The following is a 14,061-nucleotide window of genomic DNA, read 5'->3' as shown; positions in this document are numbered from 1 at the left end:
AGAATAACATTATTATATTATCAGGGGCGGATCGGGGGGGGGGGGGGGGGGGGGAGGGAGGGAGCTGAAGCCCCCCCCTTCATATTTAGGTTTTACTTGATCAATATACTGAGTATTATAATGAAATTTTGTCTTAGCATAATTATATGATCACTAATAATACAAATACTCATAAAACCACCTTATAAACATCTTTCCAAGGTATTATCAGTGGGTTTATGCTAAAGTTTATGCAACAAGGACCCGGATCAACATTGGAGGTGTACAAGATCGAGATACTCTAATAGAGCAGTCAGCTAACTACTCTAATAGAACATTCACTAGAAACATGTAGTTGGTTCTGTTATAGAATTTCCCAAAATCTGCCTGCACCTATACATACAATGAAGTGCATTGTTTGTTTAAAGGGCTTTATTCATCCACTTGTGTAGTTAATATATATGGCAATACTTAATTCAGGTACACAATTTCCATTGAAAATGCTCTCAGATTCAATCTTGTATTGTTCAATTTTCAAAATTTTCCACGTTCAACATTATTATTCTAACATGCACCTATTCAGTGTTGTGCAATTGTGAGAGGGGTGCATCATGTACTTGGTTGTTTGTACCTACCCAAACTTTTCGATTAGCAAAATGCTTTAGAGAGCCATACATATAATCTAAAGGCAGTATATGAAATATCTACAGGCAGAAAATATTATGAATTTTATATGGAAATGTTCCCAAATTGCAGTATTTTAGCATCTATTTTTCAAAAATTTCCTGAGGGGGACCCCCCCCCCTAGTTCCAGCATGCAAACATGCTTTGCATGCTGGGAAGTGTGCTTTGCACACCTCTACCCAAGAGATTAGTGCCTTGAGTTAGCCCCCCCTTTTATAAATCCTAGATCTGCCCCTGTATTATACACTATGTATAAGAGATGCAGAAGCTAAAAGTTCAACGGGTTATAGTCCTCAATAACCTAGTGGTAAAAACACCTACAGGCTCTGCCTTCTGTGTCAGTGTTTATTCTAGGAATTCTCCTTTGGGGGGAATCAGGAAGTTGGGGGGTGACCAGGTGAAAGTCTACATAGCCATAGTTGTCCGAGTTCACAACAATGTGAAACAGTTGAAATAGTTGCCAAACTGGCTAGTCATTTAAGGCTGTGTCATGAGTGTTGATTTTGGTGATTGGGTGAAGCCAGATCTATGGTTAGTAGAGCTTGATGCATAAGTGTAGTAGTGATGGATGTACATAATATCTAGGAAAATCATGTGCACCTCATGTCCACAGTTATTCTATTAGTAGTGCACTGTTGTGTTCAATCTGTTGAATGTATACATAATTTGTGTGAAATCAATGAAATATTTTCACTTTTTACTGAAAATTCATCATTAAGCTTGTCTTTATTTCCCTGAGCCAATATTTTATCCAAATTAGGCCTGTGTCAAATATGCCAGCATAATAGGCTGGAATGCAATGCCAACATGATGCCATATTTAATCAGTGAATGCTCTATTAGAGTATTTCATTACAAAGAGACTGTTCTATTAGAGGCTCTGAAGAGCTATGTGCAATGCTCTATTGCAGTTTCCACCGACTGCTCTATTAGGGAGTATCACTGTATCAATCTATTTTCGTGTAATTAAGTTCCATAGTTTGAAATATCCACCTGTTAAAATGTTCAAGAAATGTTGCAAGCATAAACACTGAAGAGCATAATTGGTGAAAATTTTGGGAAATTACTGAATCCTGAAGCAATTAGGGCAAACTTTTGAGTACTTTTGACTCAGGCCTAACTTAAATGTCTAAAAAACAACTTGACCTTTGTTTGAAGTAAAATACTATAGGTCATACCACTCCAGGTGATACAAATGCTCATAGCTTTTGAAAGAAATTACCTATTGTGACTTGTCTATTGACTTAAATAACCAAGTTGCTTCTTTCAGTACTACCTTTAATTTGAAAGTATGTTTTAACCAGGTAAAATGATGTCTCAGGGAGATAGACAAAAATCATGATTTTAAAAAACTAGCTGTAAACGTGACCAAAGGTCAAATGTATGATTTATTTATTTATAAGCACTGTGTGAACCTAAACTATGGAGTACTGCATTTATGCACAGATACAACCGTTAACTTAATTTCTTTATGGTATAAGAAAACTTCATCCTTTTTCCCTGTCACAGTACAACTCTGTAATAAACTTCCTGCAGTAATTAAACATTCAGCAGATTTAGCGGGGTGCATGGGGACCGAAGTACCCCCTCCAAAATTTTACTACTATGTGGTACAGTTCAAAAGATAGTAGAGTCTAAGTACAGGTGCAGTTTCATCTAGAGCATACATGGGCAATGAAAACATGGAAAGAGTGAAAAGAGAAGAGCTAATCTCAACAAACAGGGATGAAAGGAGTAAAACTGCTAAACATTGAAATACTCTAATAGAACAGTCACCTACTCTAATAGAACGTCCATCATTAAAATTATAATTATAAAGAATGAAGATCAAATCCTAGACCCCTTGAACTTCAATATTGAACTCAAACCATACTGCAGCATTTATGTTGTGCCCTTTATAATTATGAAAGCTAGTTACCACTGCCAGAAAAAAAATTAATAACGATTTCACTTAGTTATAAAGTGGCTCACAATGGTTATTCAATGAGGTTCAGTCAATATTATTGCCAAATTGACCCCAGAAAGCTAAATTTACAATTTTTTTCCTGTGAGGGCATGGCCTCACACCCCCTAGATAAGCATGCTTGCTCTTCAAGCTGAATGTGCTTCTCACTCTGCATTACTATATAGTTGTATCAACCAATTGCCACATTTTTTTGCCTCCACTGTAGATGCCCCTAGCTTAGCACCCCCCTTTGGGAATCCTAGATCCACCTCTGGACTTGATTCAGACAGCTTACAGTCTAGGAAAGAGACTGAGGAGCCACACAACCTTGGATCCAGGACTAAGGATTTCCTCTGCATTAATTATAACTATTATAGACTATTGTATTCAATTTTGTGTTCTTTACTATCCATATTAATGTTACTAGTGTGCCATAAGTGTAGCAATTAATAAGCCCTACGTATATTGTAATTCCTTGTAATTATCTGGTACACAATAATATACCATACATAAATCACTCTTCCTGTGCCAGTGCCCATGAATACAATATATAGGTGCAAAAAAACAGCGTCATTTTAGCAGCATAACTACAAAGTAAAATGTATGTGTTGCTAAATATAGGTGCAAAAAAAAACCATGTCATTTTAGCAGCATAACTACAAAGTTAGATGTATGTATTGCTAATAGAAAACATCAACAGCATCATCACCAGCATCAATTTCATCCAACATTTGCCTAAATAATTTCTCATTATCTACACCTGAATCGCAAAAACATACAGTACATAACTATGTCAATAAGACTGTATACACTGCATGTATGTATGTATGTGTTTGTGTGTGTGTGTGTGTGTGTGTGTGTGTGTGTGTGTGTGTGTGCGTGTGTGTGTGTATGTATGTATGTATGTGGGAAACTTTGTTTTACTGCCTGTGACAACAGGCTTAATTTATCACCATAGACATAGAGCTACATGAATACTAGGCACCAGCCTATTATGCTGGCATAATTTTGAGCATAATAGGTGCCTGAAAGCATCAAACATAATGCTAGCATAAAAGGCAGAATAATTGTCATACTGTAAGCAGAAATGCATGCCACATAAAAAGGTTGTGTTACAATAATAGAACAGTTGATGCCACTGATATGGCATTAAGTAGTTATCTGACATGACTGTTATATCATTATAGTTTACATTGTAGCCAAATTCTTAATACACAATGAGTACTTTTTACATTTAACCAGTTGTTCATAAAATCATTATCCATTAGAAAGTAACAAAACATGGGAACTGTGGCAAAAAATTTGAGCATAATTGTGAGCATAATAGGCAAATTTTTTGAGCACTGCAGCATAGGATAATAGGAAAAATTAAAAGCATAATAGGCTGGTGCCTAATGAATACACAGAATCATTGTATAAATCTACCCAGTGGTATTGACCACCTTGGTATTACAAAGGACCCAGCATGTATTCCATTATTTCTTTTTAATTGAAAGCTTGTCTTCTATTTGTTTGTCTGAGACCATCTTTAATTGTTTCAAATGAAATAATGCATGCACAAATACACACAGCATAATCTAGAATATAGCATATATACATGGAACAAGTTTAAAGTAAGAGGGATAAATAGGAACAAAACTTTCACAAAAGTGTTAAAGCATGCAATGCATCATGTGCATGACATCCTGAAATATTTATAACAAGTATATACTATTTGAGATTTTAAGCTGAGATGGCATTGTTAGTACAGTGAAACCTAAATTAGTAGCCACCTTGTTATAGTGGCCAAGTCCAGAAAGTCCAGATGTACCTTTCATGCTGTTAAGTGGATTTAATCTAGGTCACCTCATTAACGAGGTCAGTGGCCATGTACTTCAGGAACAAACTGGTATAACTAACACGCTATAATTAACTGAGCAGCCAGTCAATCAAGGTATCACTGCAAAAGTAACAGTTTTTTAGCATCTAATCTAGTTTCCTAAAGCCACACCTATTATTCTTGTAATATGCTTCATGCTTTTAGCAGTTATTATATATATGCTTTAAGTAATCTGGTATATGTGACCGGGCCAGCAAAAATAGGGCATGAGTGCACAAACTACATCCCATTGCACTAGAATATATGCATTTTGTAAGAAGTGTACTGTTACAAGAGAATTATTATTGTCTGCAACAGTAGGTGGGAGGGGACGCTTTCACCACAGGTATTTGAACATACCTATAAACATCTGTACATATGTATGCACATACACACATATCATACAGTACGGCAGTACTGTAAATTATGGATCATGGAGGTTTGGGTCTTTTTGGACAAAAAATCACCCAAAAACCAGCTTTACAATACCATCCTTGTGCCTTGGCAGTATTGGTTAGGTATAACCAAGCACAAAAGTGCCTTCAGTGCGACCCTAAATGCTTTCAATAGATTGTTACAAAAAGTTTGTTTAATGGAATTTTCTACTGCCTGCCTGCCTGCCTACCTGCCTGCCCCCTGTCCAGCCGTCCATGTCTCGGGATGAAGTGACATCAAACAGTGAAAAAATCAAGCCCATAGCCTTAGCTGTTATTGAGTTGCACTTGCCTGAAGGCATCAAGCAGGCAGGTGGCTTACCACAGTACATACAATACACACATCTTGGACTTACCTTTACCCACCTTTGTGTCCCATTTCTTTTTGCTGACTACCCAAAATGTTGATTCGTGGTAGCATGATGCATTGCTTCCCTACGTGTGTAAACAGGAATCATCCATATTTTCTGTGGTGACTGGATTGCTTGCAGAGGCGCTCCTGATACTCTTCTTCATTTGTAATGCTGTGTAACCAGGCTGAAAATAGGTGAAAGTGAAATGTATTGGACACTTCACTTTCGAGTCAATAATTGATAATTGGAGCACACAAATCGTTTGTATTTTTCATGGTGAATGGATTGATTGCAGAGGCGCTTCTCCTATTGTTCTTCATTTGTAGTACTGTGTAACGGGCTGAACATAGCTGAAAGTGAAGCATAATGACCACTTCACTTTCAACTCAGTAACTGATAGCTGGGCACGTGTTCAGACAAAAACATTAATTCTGGTGCCATAATTTTCTTTGATGCAATACGTGCAAGTTCACATGTATACATACATACTTGCAAACACACATATGTACATACATACACCTGTACATGAGTACACTCATACAATACTTTATGGTTAAACACTCCTACGAGGGATATGACTAAAATATATACACAACCTCCTGAGAGTGCACAGCGCTCGAGAGAGTGCATATATTTAGTAATATCCCAAGTAATCGTGTTATAACTATTATATTCTGTACCCTAGTAGATGAAATGATTATAGATAGCAATTAATAGTGAAACAGCACCTGTTGGAGATCAAAATCAGTAGAAATCCTTGATGGATCAAACATTTCAGAATCTTTAGTGATGCCACATCTATCTACTCACAATTACTGAGTTATCCATGAAGGAGACAAGAGTTCATTGAACATCCTTCTACTTACTCAGATAAATAATTGTTGATTGATTGAGGCAGAGACTTGTTTAGATAAGGATTTCATGGAATGTGTGAAGTCACACCATATATGGTAAGTGTAGCGACAAAGTGTGTTATGTATATAACTCATATACCACACCTGTGGTTGAGATCAAAAGCGCCATGCTGTAGTATATAACTGATATACCATGGCAAACTGTGGTATATAAGTAATATACCATGCTTTGTGGCTACGCTTACCATATATGGTACAACTTCACACATTCCGCAAAATACTTATCTAAGCGGTAAACAAGTCACTAATAACAAGCACCTAAATCAGCCAAAAATTATTCACTTGAGCAATTTTCGATGAACTCTTGTCTCCTTCACTAATCGCTAGTAGATGGGAGTGGCACTGCTAAAGAATCTAAAACATCTGATCCATCAAGGATGTCTACTCATTTCGATCTTCAAAAGATGCTGTTTTACTATAACTTGCTATCTAATATTGTTTCATCTACTGGGATGTAGAACATAACAGTTATAACACAATTACTCGGGATATGACAAAATATATGCACTAGTGCCCACATCGTGCATATATTTTTGTCATATCCCTCGTAAGCGTGTTATAACTATAAAATATACCATATTTTACTGTGGTATATCAGTTATATACCACAGCGCTGCGCCTTTGATCTCCACCATTATGATAGGTGTAGTTTAATTAAGTAGTAGTTGTAACATGGGCACGAGTGGTTTGCCTGAAATATACGCACAAGCATGAGAGTGCAGCCCGAGTGCAAGTGCATATATTTCAGGCAAATCACCAGTGCCCATGTTTACAACTAATATATGTGACCTGCTGAGTGAAAACCCGACTAGTTTACATTTTTACCAATCTTCATATCATAAATTCTTTGTTATCTAGAAGGAAAAACCAATGGGCTGTCAAAATGTCAGCCTTATCTGGTGAATAGATGTGGAGTTATAGCAATAGACAACAGGAAGCACAAAAAAAATCCATTTATACAGTGGCTATACAGAAAAAAATTACAGGCATTCGTTTAATTGATCATAACTCATGAAGGAAACGAGCTATGGAGATGGGACTTGGCTCATTGTCTTCACAATGAATTGGGACATTCAGCAAGGTACAGTTAGTTTCCCACATACACCCATGCATTTAATAAAAATGGTTGTTTAAACTTAGAAATTGCAACGTTTATGTAATATTTTACCACAATGTACCATAACTCACGTTTGCTTTATGATACCGAAATGAAACAAAAATATTCTTACTCACCATTAACAGGCATATCCATTGGTCACTTAGTTAACTCAATTTGGGTCTTGTTTCACTGTTTACTGAAGCAATTATAATGAGTGTAAAATTATTTTTGTAGTATGCATTTTTTACACAAGGTATTTCTATGCGGTTTTCCTCAAAAACAGAATTATGTAAACTAGTTGGGTTTTCACTCAGCAGGTCACATATTCCACTTGGGTGATACACCTGCAAGTGTGGGAAACTGCAGGAATGCTTTGTGAGTGTATTTATATGGGACCATGTGAATTTACATTGTAGATAATGTCACAAGAGCAATGACAAGGCTCTGTTGAGTGGCTGAACGTAAGTGTATTTATATGAATATGCAGATCGCTTCGATTGCGGGTACGCAATTAAACACAGGAATCCCAAATGCAAGCTGAACAGCTCATAATGAAGCTTAAGTGCACTATAAAGTACTTACTATAAAGTACTTACTGTACTATACTAGCCGTGGATAAACTAAGGCAGTGAATATGTTTACAGTACTATTATGGCCTAGTCAATTAAGTGCCATGCCCAGTCACTACATGTGTGTGACAGTGTCAAAACAGCAATATAGAGACATTCAAGTGCACTAAAGTACTTACTTTACTAGCCATGAATACACTAAAGTAGTGAATACGTTAACACTAATGGCCAAATCAATTAAGCACTATGCCCAGTGACTAGAATGTAATCAAAACAGCAATATAAACCAACCATCTTCATTCGGTAAAACAACAAACTATCTTCTTCCCCAAGTCCATGATCTACACTTTGGCTCACTTTACAAAACTAAAACCCACTATCAAAAAGTGCAAGAAAAAATTAGGAATTTTCCATATGAGTAGGGACTGCAGCAATAAAAAGCACTGAAACAAGCCACTGAGACAAAACACAACTGAATGATTGCATTTTAATCCCTACTTTAACCATACATCATAGCAGGTTAAAGTACGGATTAAAATGTAATCATTCAGTTGTGTTTTGTCTCAGCGGCTTGTTTCAATGCTTTTTATTGCTGCAGTCCCTACTCATATGGAAAATTCCTAACTTTTTCTTGCACTTGTTTGTGTACTTTTTTTGTAAATTTTATTGAATAACCGTATTTAGTAATTCACACCCCCCTCTCTGCAATTCTCGAATTACACAGCTAAACATTCCTAAGGATGCAGATCTTTAACAAACCACTTTAAAAAACACATTACCCACAGAAGTATCTTTTCAACTGTTTTATAGTGTGTCTACAGTATTATTTTCCACTAATTCTCTCAACAAAACCTCAGGGCTGCTCCTTACGTTTAGTTCGCATAAGTATGGGTCACGCCCACTTTCTAGACAATGAGATACGCGAGCCTATGAGGCCTACTATGGTGTTTTTCAGTTGTAGTATGCCTAAAAAGTGCTCTGGGAAAGCTACCCATAGAGTCTGAAGAGAGGAACCATATACAACTGGTTTTTAAACTCGGAAAAGAAACCACTTTCGAGCCAAAACAAACACTCTAATCCTTATGTGTGTAGTGGCGATGTTGAACAGGCAGCAGCATATCCCGAGGTGTATCCCAACATTAAAATCACATGCTTGCTACACGTTTATTCCAATATGTTGGGGCGCTGTGGTGTGCGTGGTGCGTGCTTTGATGGAAGCCGTACCCATGAGAGATGGCCACGATAAAGAAGGATCAAAGATAAAACAGTAAGACAGTAGTGCACACATCGTAGGTATTTAATATTGTGAAAGGTTTTTTCTCCACAAAATTTGAAGCGTTTCCGCCAAAGAAGCAAGGGTGTAGCTGTAGCCAGTTTTCCACTACACTTGACTGAACGCATCAGTTAGGCAGGCAGTGAGGCAGTGAAGCAGTAGAAAATGCCCTAAAGTATATATTTTTAATTCCGCAGCACCTTGTCGGAAACATTTCGGGTCGTTCTGAAGACACATTTGGGCTTGTTTATACCTGACCAATACTGTGAAATGGTTGTGATGGATTTCTGAAGATGATTTTGGGTAGATTTTTCTTCGTGGACCACGCCCACACCATCATCATCCCTACTATACAGTACTATTGTACTGTATGATTCCGTGAAGTGTCACTATATTAAAGCAGAGGAAATCACACAGTTTCATCAAAGAAATTGGATGATTTCTGAGAATGCTTGGAATGCATTAATGAGATTAGGAGATAGTATATACAAGTTATATACTACCTCCATTTCTTGTTAATGCATTTCTGAGCCACTTATACACCTTCTCTTCCCTTTGAAGTGAGGTGTGAAAGTAGTATATTTGTATATACATACATTATGTATGCAACATAAGTATATGTAACCCGCTGAGCAAAAACTTGACTTGTTTGCATCTTCCACCTTGAATTTCATTTTATGACTTTTTTGTTGTCTAGAAGGAAAACCTGTTGAAGTTTCAGCCTTATCTAGTAAGAAATTTCGGAGTTGTAATGATAGATAACAAACACAATCAATTTGTACAGTGACTATATGGGAAAAAATTACAGGCACTCATTTAATAGATTATTATTATGTTTCCAGTGCAACAGACTTTGGAGTTGTGACTTGTGTCATTGTATTCACCATGAACTAAGGTTTTATCAAGGTATAGTTTGTGGCATAAATATAACATTGCTATCAAACAAGAAGGCTGTTCAAGCTTAAAAATGGTGATAACAGTTATGTTTAACCGTAACTTAAACAAACACATGTAACTCATGTATGGTTTATGGTACAGAAATGAAACAAAGATATTCTTACTCTTCATGAAGAAACGAACCCATTGGTATGTTAGATATTTCAATTTGTGTCTTACTTCACTGTACATAAAATTATTTTTGTAGTACAATACTTATTTATACAGTTTCCCAATGTATTTCAATAGCAATTATCTCAAAAACAGAATTATGCAAACAAGTTGGGTTTTCGCTCAGCAGGTCTCACATTATAGCTATACAAATTGAATTTGATAATGCATCATGTATATACCTATAGAGTTTGGTAGCATTTCTTCAGGACTCTGCAGTTCAAAAGGAGGTTGCCAATCAGACTGATGTTGCCATTCAGCAGGAGGTTGCCATTCAGGAGGAGGTTGCCATTCAGCATGGTTACTCTCAGGATAGGTCCAGTCTATGCAGGGAGAATAAACCTTACACATTATAGTGCACTTATCAAATCATCATGCTAAGGTAATAATAGTAAATTGCTATTTGTAAACAATAATTTATTCAGCATAAGCACCATCATGGTGAAGCTGTATAAGTTTATGGTGCAACATTAACAAAAGGATAATGTTATACAGTAAAATAAAAGTAGTGGGTAAAAGTTTTTTGAACCTTGTTGCAATGTTGCTCTGTATAAGGACAATTATACATGTGTATATAATAAACAATGCTCAATGAGTATAGTATCTCAGCCTGGTACATGGTTAGAGCATAATTGTTGGCATCACAAACAAGTTTAAACAAAGCTCTATGCAGTAACTGATACAAGCACCTGCAGCAGTAATGACACTTTAGGCTACAGTTACAGTGTAAAATTACCAGCAAGCTTAATCCCTTCTTCATAAATTTTGTACTTACTGTATAAGCATGCATGCAAAGTTCTGGTTAGCAAAATTTTAATGGCTTCTATCATCACATTGTCTATTAGACTTTATTCAACTTACCTACGTGATTAGCTTCACTATTGGTAAGTACAGTTTCAATCTCATTATCTGCAAAAATATTACATATAAATGCATAATAACATTGGCTACCCAAATGACCTTACTGTATATAAAATTAATGTACAGCATGTGACCTAATTTTGCAAAGTAAACTTTTGGAGTGTAAGGTACATATGTGACCCAGTCTGGGTAAACCAGTCTTATCACCCACTTAAAAGTATCAAGAAATGCCGATTTTAAGTATTTAGTATATTGTAGCTCGCCAATGGTTGAAGCTATGTTTACTAAATTTCCATACATTGAATAAAGACCTTTCAGAACATTCATTGCCTAAGTAGCCAACAGCCAAGCTTCCTGACATTTTAGATAGTTTTTTTAAAACCAAGGTTGACTGTATCAGGAGAGCTCCAAAAGGGGTGGGTGGCGGGGGCCTGAAAGGAGGGAAAATGCTGTTTACAAAATTGAAAAGGAAGGTGTAGGGATGAAATAGGCCAAATTATGGGCCATTCAGGTCTCAAAACTGGCTAAAATGAAAGTAGATTTACAGCACAGGTCTTTATTCAATACCATGGAGCTGTACAGCCACATACAGCCACCCTCAGGTTGACCATACAGAGCCCCATTAAGGCCCCAGACTGCATGTATTGATTGCAACTGTGCTTGTGAAAAGCAGCCAGCTAAAGCAGACCACTCATGTCTAGCTGATTGTGATTGTGAAATTTGATAGTTTATTCATATAGCTTTGTGTTCTTGGTGAAAAATAAAATCTACTGTCATGGGCAATAAGGCCACTTTTCTCAAACCCAGTCACATACTGTATAGTAAAAACTTCGATGGTAAAAACTTTGGTGAATAGCATTGCAATCGCCAAAGTTTTATCCGCCAATTATTTTTAGCAATCATATGGCCATGTTGAAAGGATGGGTATCGAAGCATCATGACAGGTATCGTGGGTATTTCCAAGCATTCCTTTCAATTGTCGCAGGGTTCATTATGTTCATAGTACTCAGTTCATTGCCTCACAAGAGTTCACTAAAATCCTCTCGATATTACAAGAACCAGTGAACAATGCTTGCACTTGTACGATAGCTATGCAACATTGCTACATACAAGCAATTAAGGCTTGCCAATTAAGGGCATGGCAGCCGTTTCCATTAGAGGTGTATCGATATAAGAAAACTGAACCAATCTGATAAGATTAATCATTTTGAAACCGATATGATACCGATCCAATATATTGATATAACTAAGTCTAGCTATTTATATTTGAGGAACCACATATACCTGTTCAACTTTATTTTAACTACTGAAGACAGTCTTAAGATCATTGGCTATGCTTGGTTACCCATGGTGGTGTGGCCTCTATTCACAGCTCAGACTATAAGGCACCCACAAATATTTTAATACATGCATATATGCCCCTGCCAAGATTATTCTGGATTACTCCGCATTTTAATGGCTTGTACAGATGGCTGGTTGTTTTATGCTGTGCTCTTGGTTCATTTTATTGCTGTTTCCCCAGGCTCACCACTGTGAGTGTTTGTTGTACGATTGGTAAGCTTTGTGACAACAAAACAGTAGTTATGCACGTGCTTAGATGCTTCGCGTAGCGTACCGCTTTTAGACAAGGAAGTTTCCCACTCTTGTTAGCTAAATAATAGGGTTTATAATGTGGCTTGATCATTGGACAGTGTCGTCAAGATAGTTCAGTTGTATCGTATCAGTTTTTATCAGCAATATCAGCTCCCACCAATGCAGTCAAAATTTCTATATCGGCCACCGATACAATATGTATCGGTATATCAGTACACCTCTAGTTTCCATCACAAGTCATCATCCCTTACTGTGAAGGATAAAGCATCATCCCTTACTGTTAAGGATAAAGACTCGCAATCAAAATGGCTGCCACGCCCTTTACTAGGCGAGTTGTTTAATCATTCTCACACTTGCCGCGCGTAGCGAAGTTGGTATACAGTATGTGGTAGCTACTACGTTCTATCATAGATTATAAAAGAAGCCCCATTCGACAAAGGTTTTTTTGTCAATTTTGCAATAGTGGGTTTTTGCCAAACTTTTTTACCATCAAAGTGTTTTTACTATATGGTATGTAGATAAGTGTCATTTACATTATAATGGTAACTGTCCGGGCCTGCAAAAATAGGGCACATGGACACAAACTACACCCTGTCACATAACATCTCATATCTCAGTACTAGGATAAAATATTTCCATTCTGTTACTTGTACGTTAAAGCCAGCTAAATGTTGAATAAGTGCTGAAAATTTCATGGCCAAGCAACAATGGAATACAAAGTTATGACGCATCAAAGTTTGAAAAAGTAGGCAATTTTTATGTGTCCATGTGCCCTATTTTCACAGGCCTGGTCACCAGTATGCATTTGAATTTTAAAGCCATCCAGAATTTCTGGCAGCTCCTTAAACTTTTACCATTTTGTAAGGGATTTTTATGAACATTTCTGTATCATAGGTGCTCACATATGGTGGAGGGTGATGGGGTGGGTTCAAAAGAATATGGCAAATTTCCAAGTACTATACTATACATGCCCCAATACATTGCAATACACAGATTTCACATTGGCGTTACACTGCCAGACAGGCCAAGCCAATAACATCATCTTCAATCTTGCTAGGGCAAACTGCGCTTGCTTTTTCACACTGGCTATAGAAAGCAATGTGACAAGCTCAAGTTGATGTTAATGTGAAATTGCTACCTGCTAGACAGTATAGCTTAAAATACTGGCATAATTTTAAACATTAATTTTGCTTGTGTTAAGTTGTGTACTAAATTAGTAGGTTTTCTAACATGCTGAACTATGTATTACTAGAATATTGCCAAAGGAAGTAACAGTTAGTTTTATTAATTTAAGAATGATGGAATGATGAGTGTCTAATTTTTCAGGTTGACAACAGATGCTTTAAAGGTGTGGACGAAAAAGTGGTAATTGAAAAAAGGCTAGCCAATATCA

General features: G+C 36.8%; 1 protein-coding gene across 1 annotated transcript in view; it reads right to left on the bottom strand.

The window, feature by feature from the left end:
* Nucleotides 1-3,066: 3,066 nt before the first annotated feature.
* Nucleotides 3,067-14,061, bottom strand: part of LOC136241648 (uncharacterized) — a 226,954-nt gene continuing 215,959 nt past the window's right edge. The window contains exons 56-58 of the mRNA XM_066032896.1: nucleotides 11,076-11,123; nucleotides 10,397-10,537; nucleotides 3,067-3,367 (exon numbers count right to left, since the gene is read on the bottom strand). Coding sequence (XP_065888968.1) covers nucleotides 3,288-3,367; nucleotides 10,397-10,537; nucleotides 11,076-11,123 — 269 coding nt within the window. The 3' untranslated portion in view covers nucleotides 3,067-3,287. The remainder of the gene's footprint in view (nucleotides 3,368-10,396; nucleotides 10,538-11,075; nucleotides 11,124-14,061) is intronic.

This window comes from Dysidea avara, chromosome 1, assembly GCF_963678975.1.
Source record: "Dysidea avara chromosome 1, odDysAvar1.4, whole genome shotgun sequence".
Lineage (NCBI taxonomy): Eukaryota > Metazoa > Porifera > Demospongiae > Dictyoceratida > Dysideidae > Dysidea > Dysidea avara.
The sequence above is the reverse complement of the archived record's forward strand: the minus strand, read 5'-3'. Positions and strand labels throughout refer to the sequence as shown.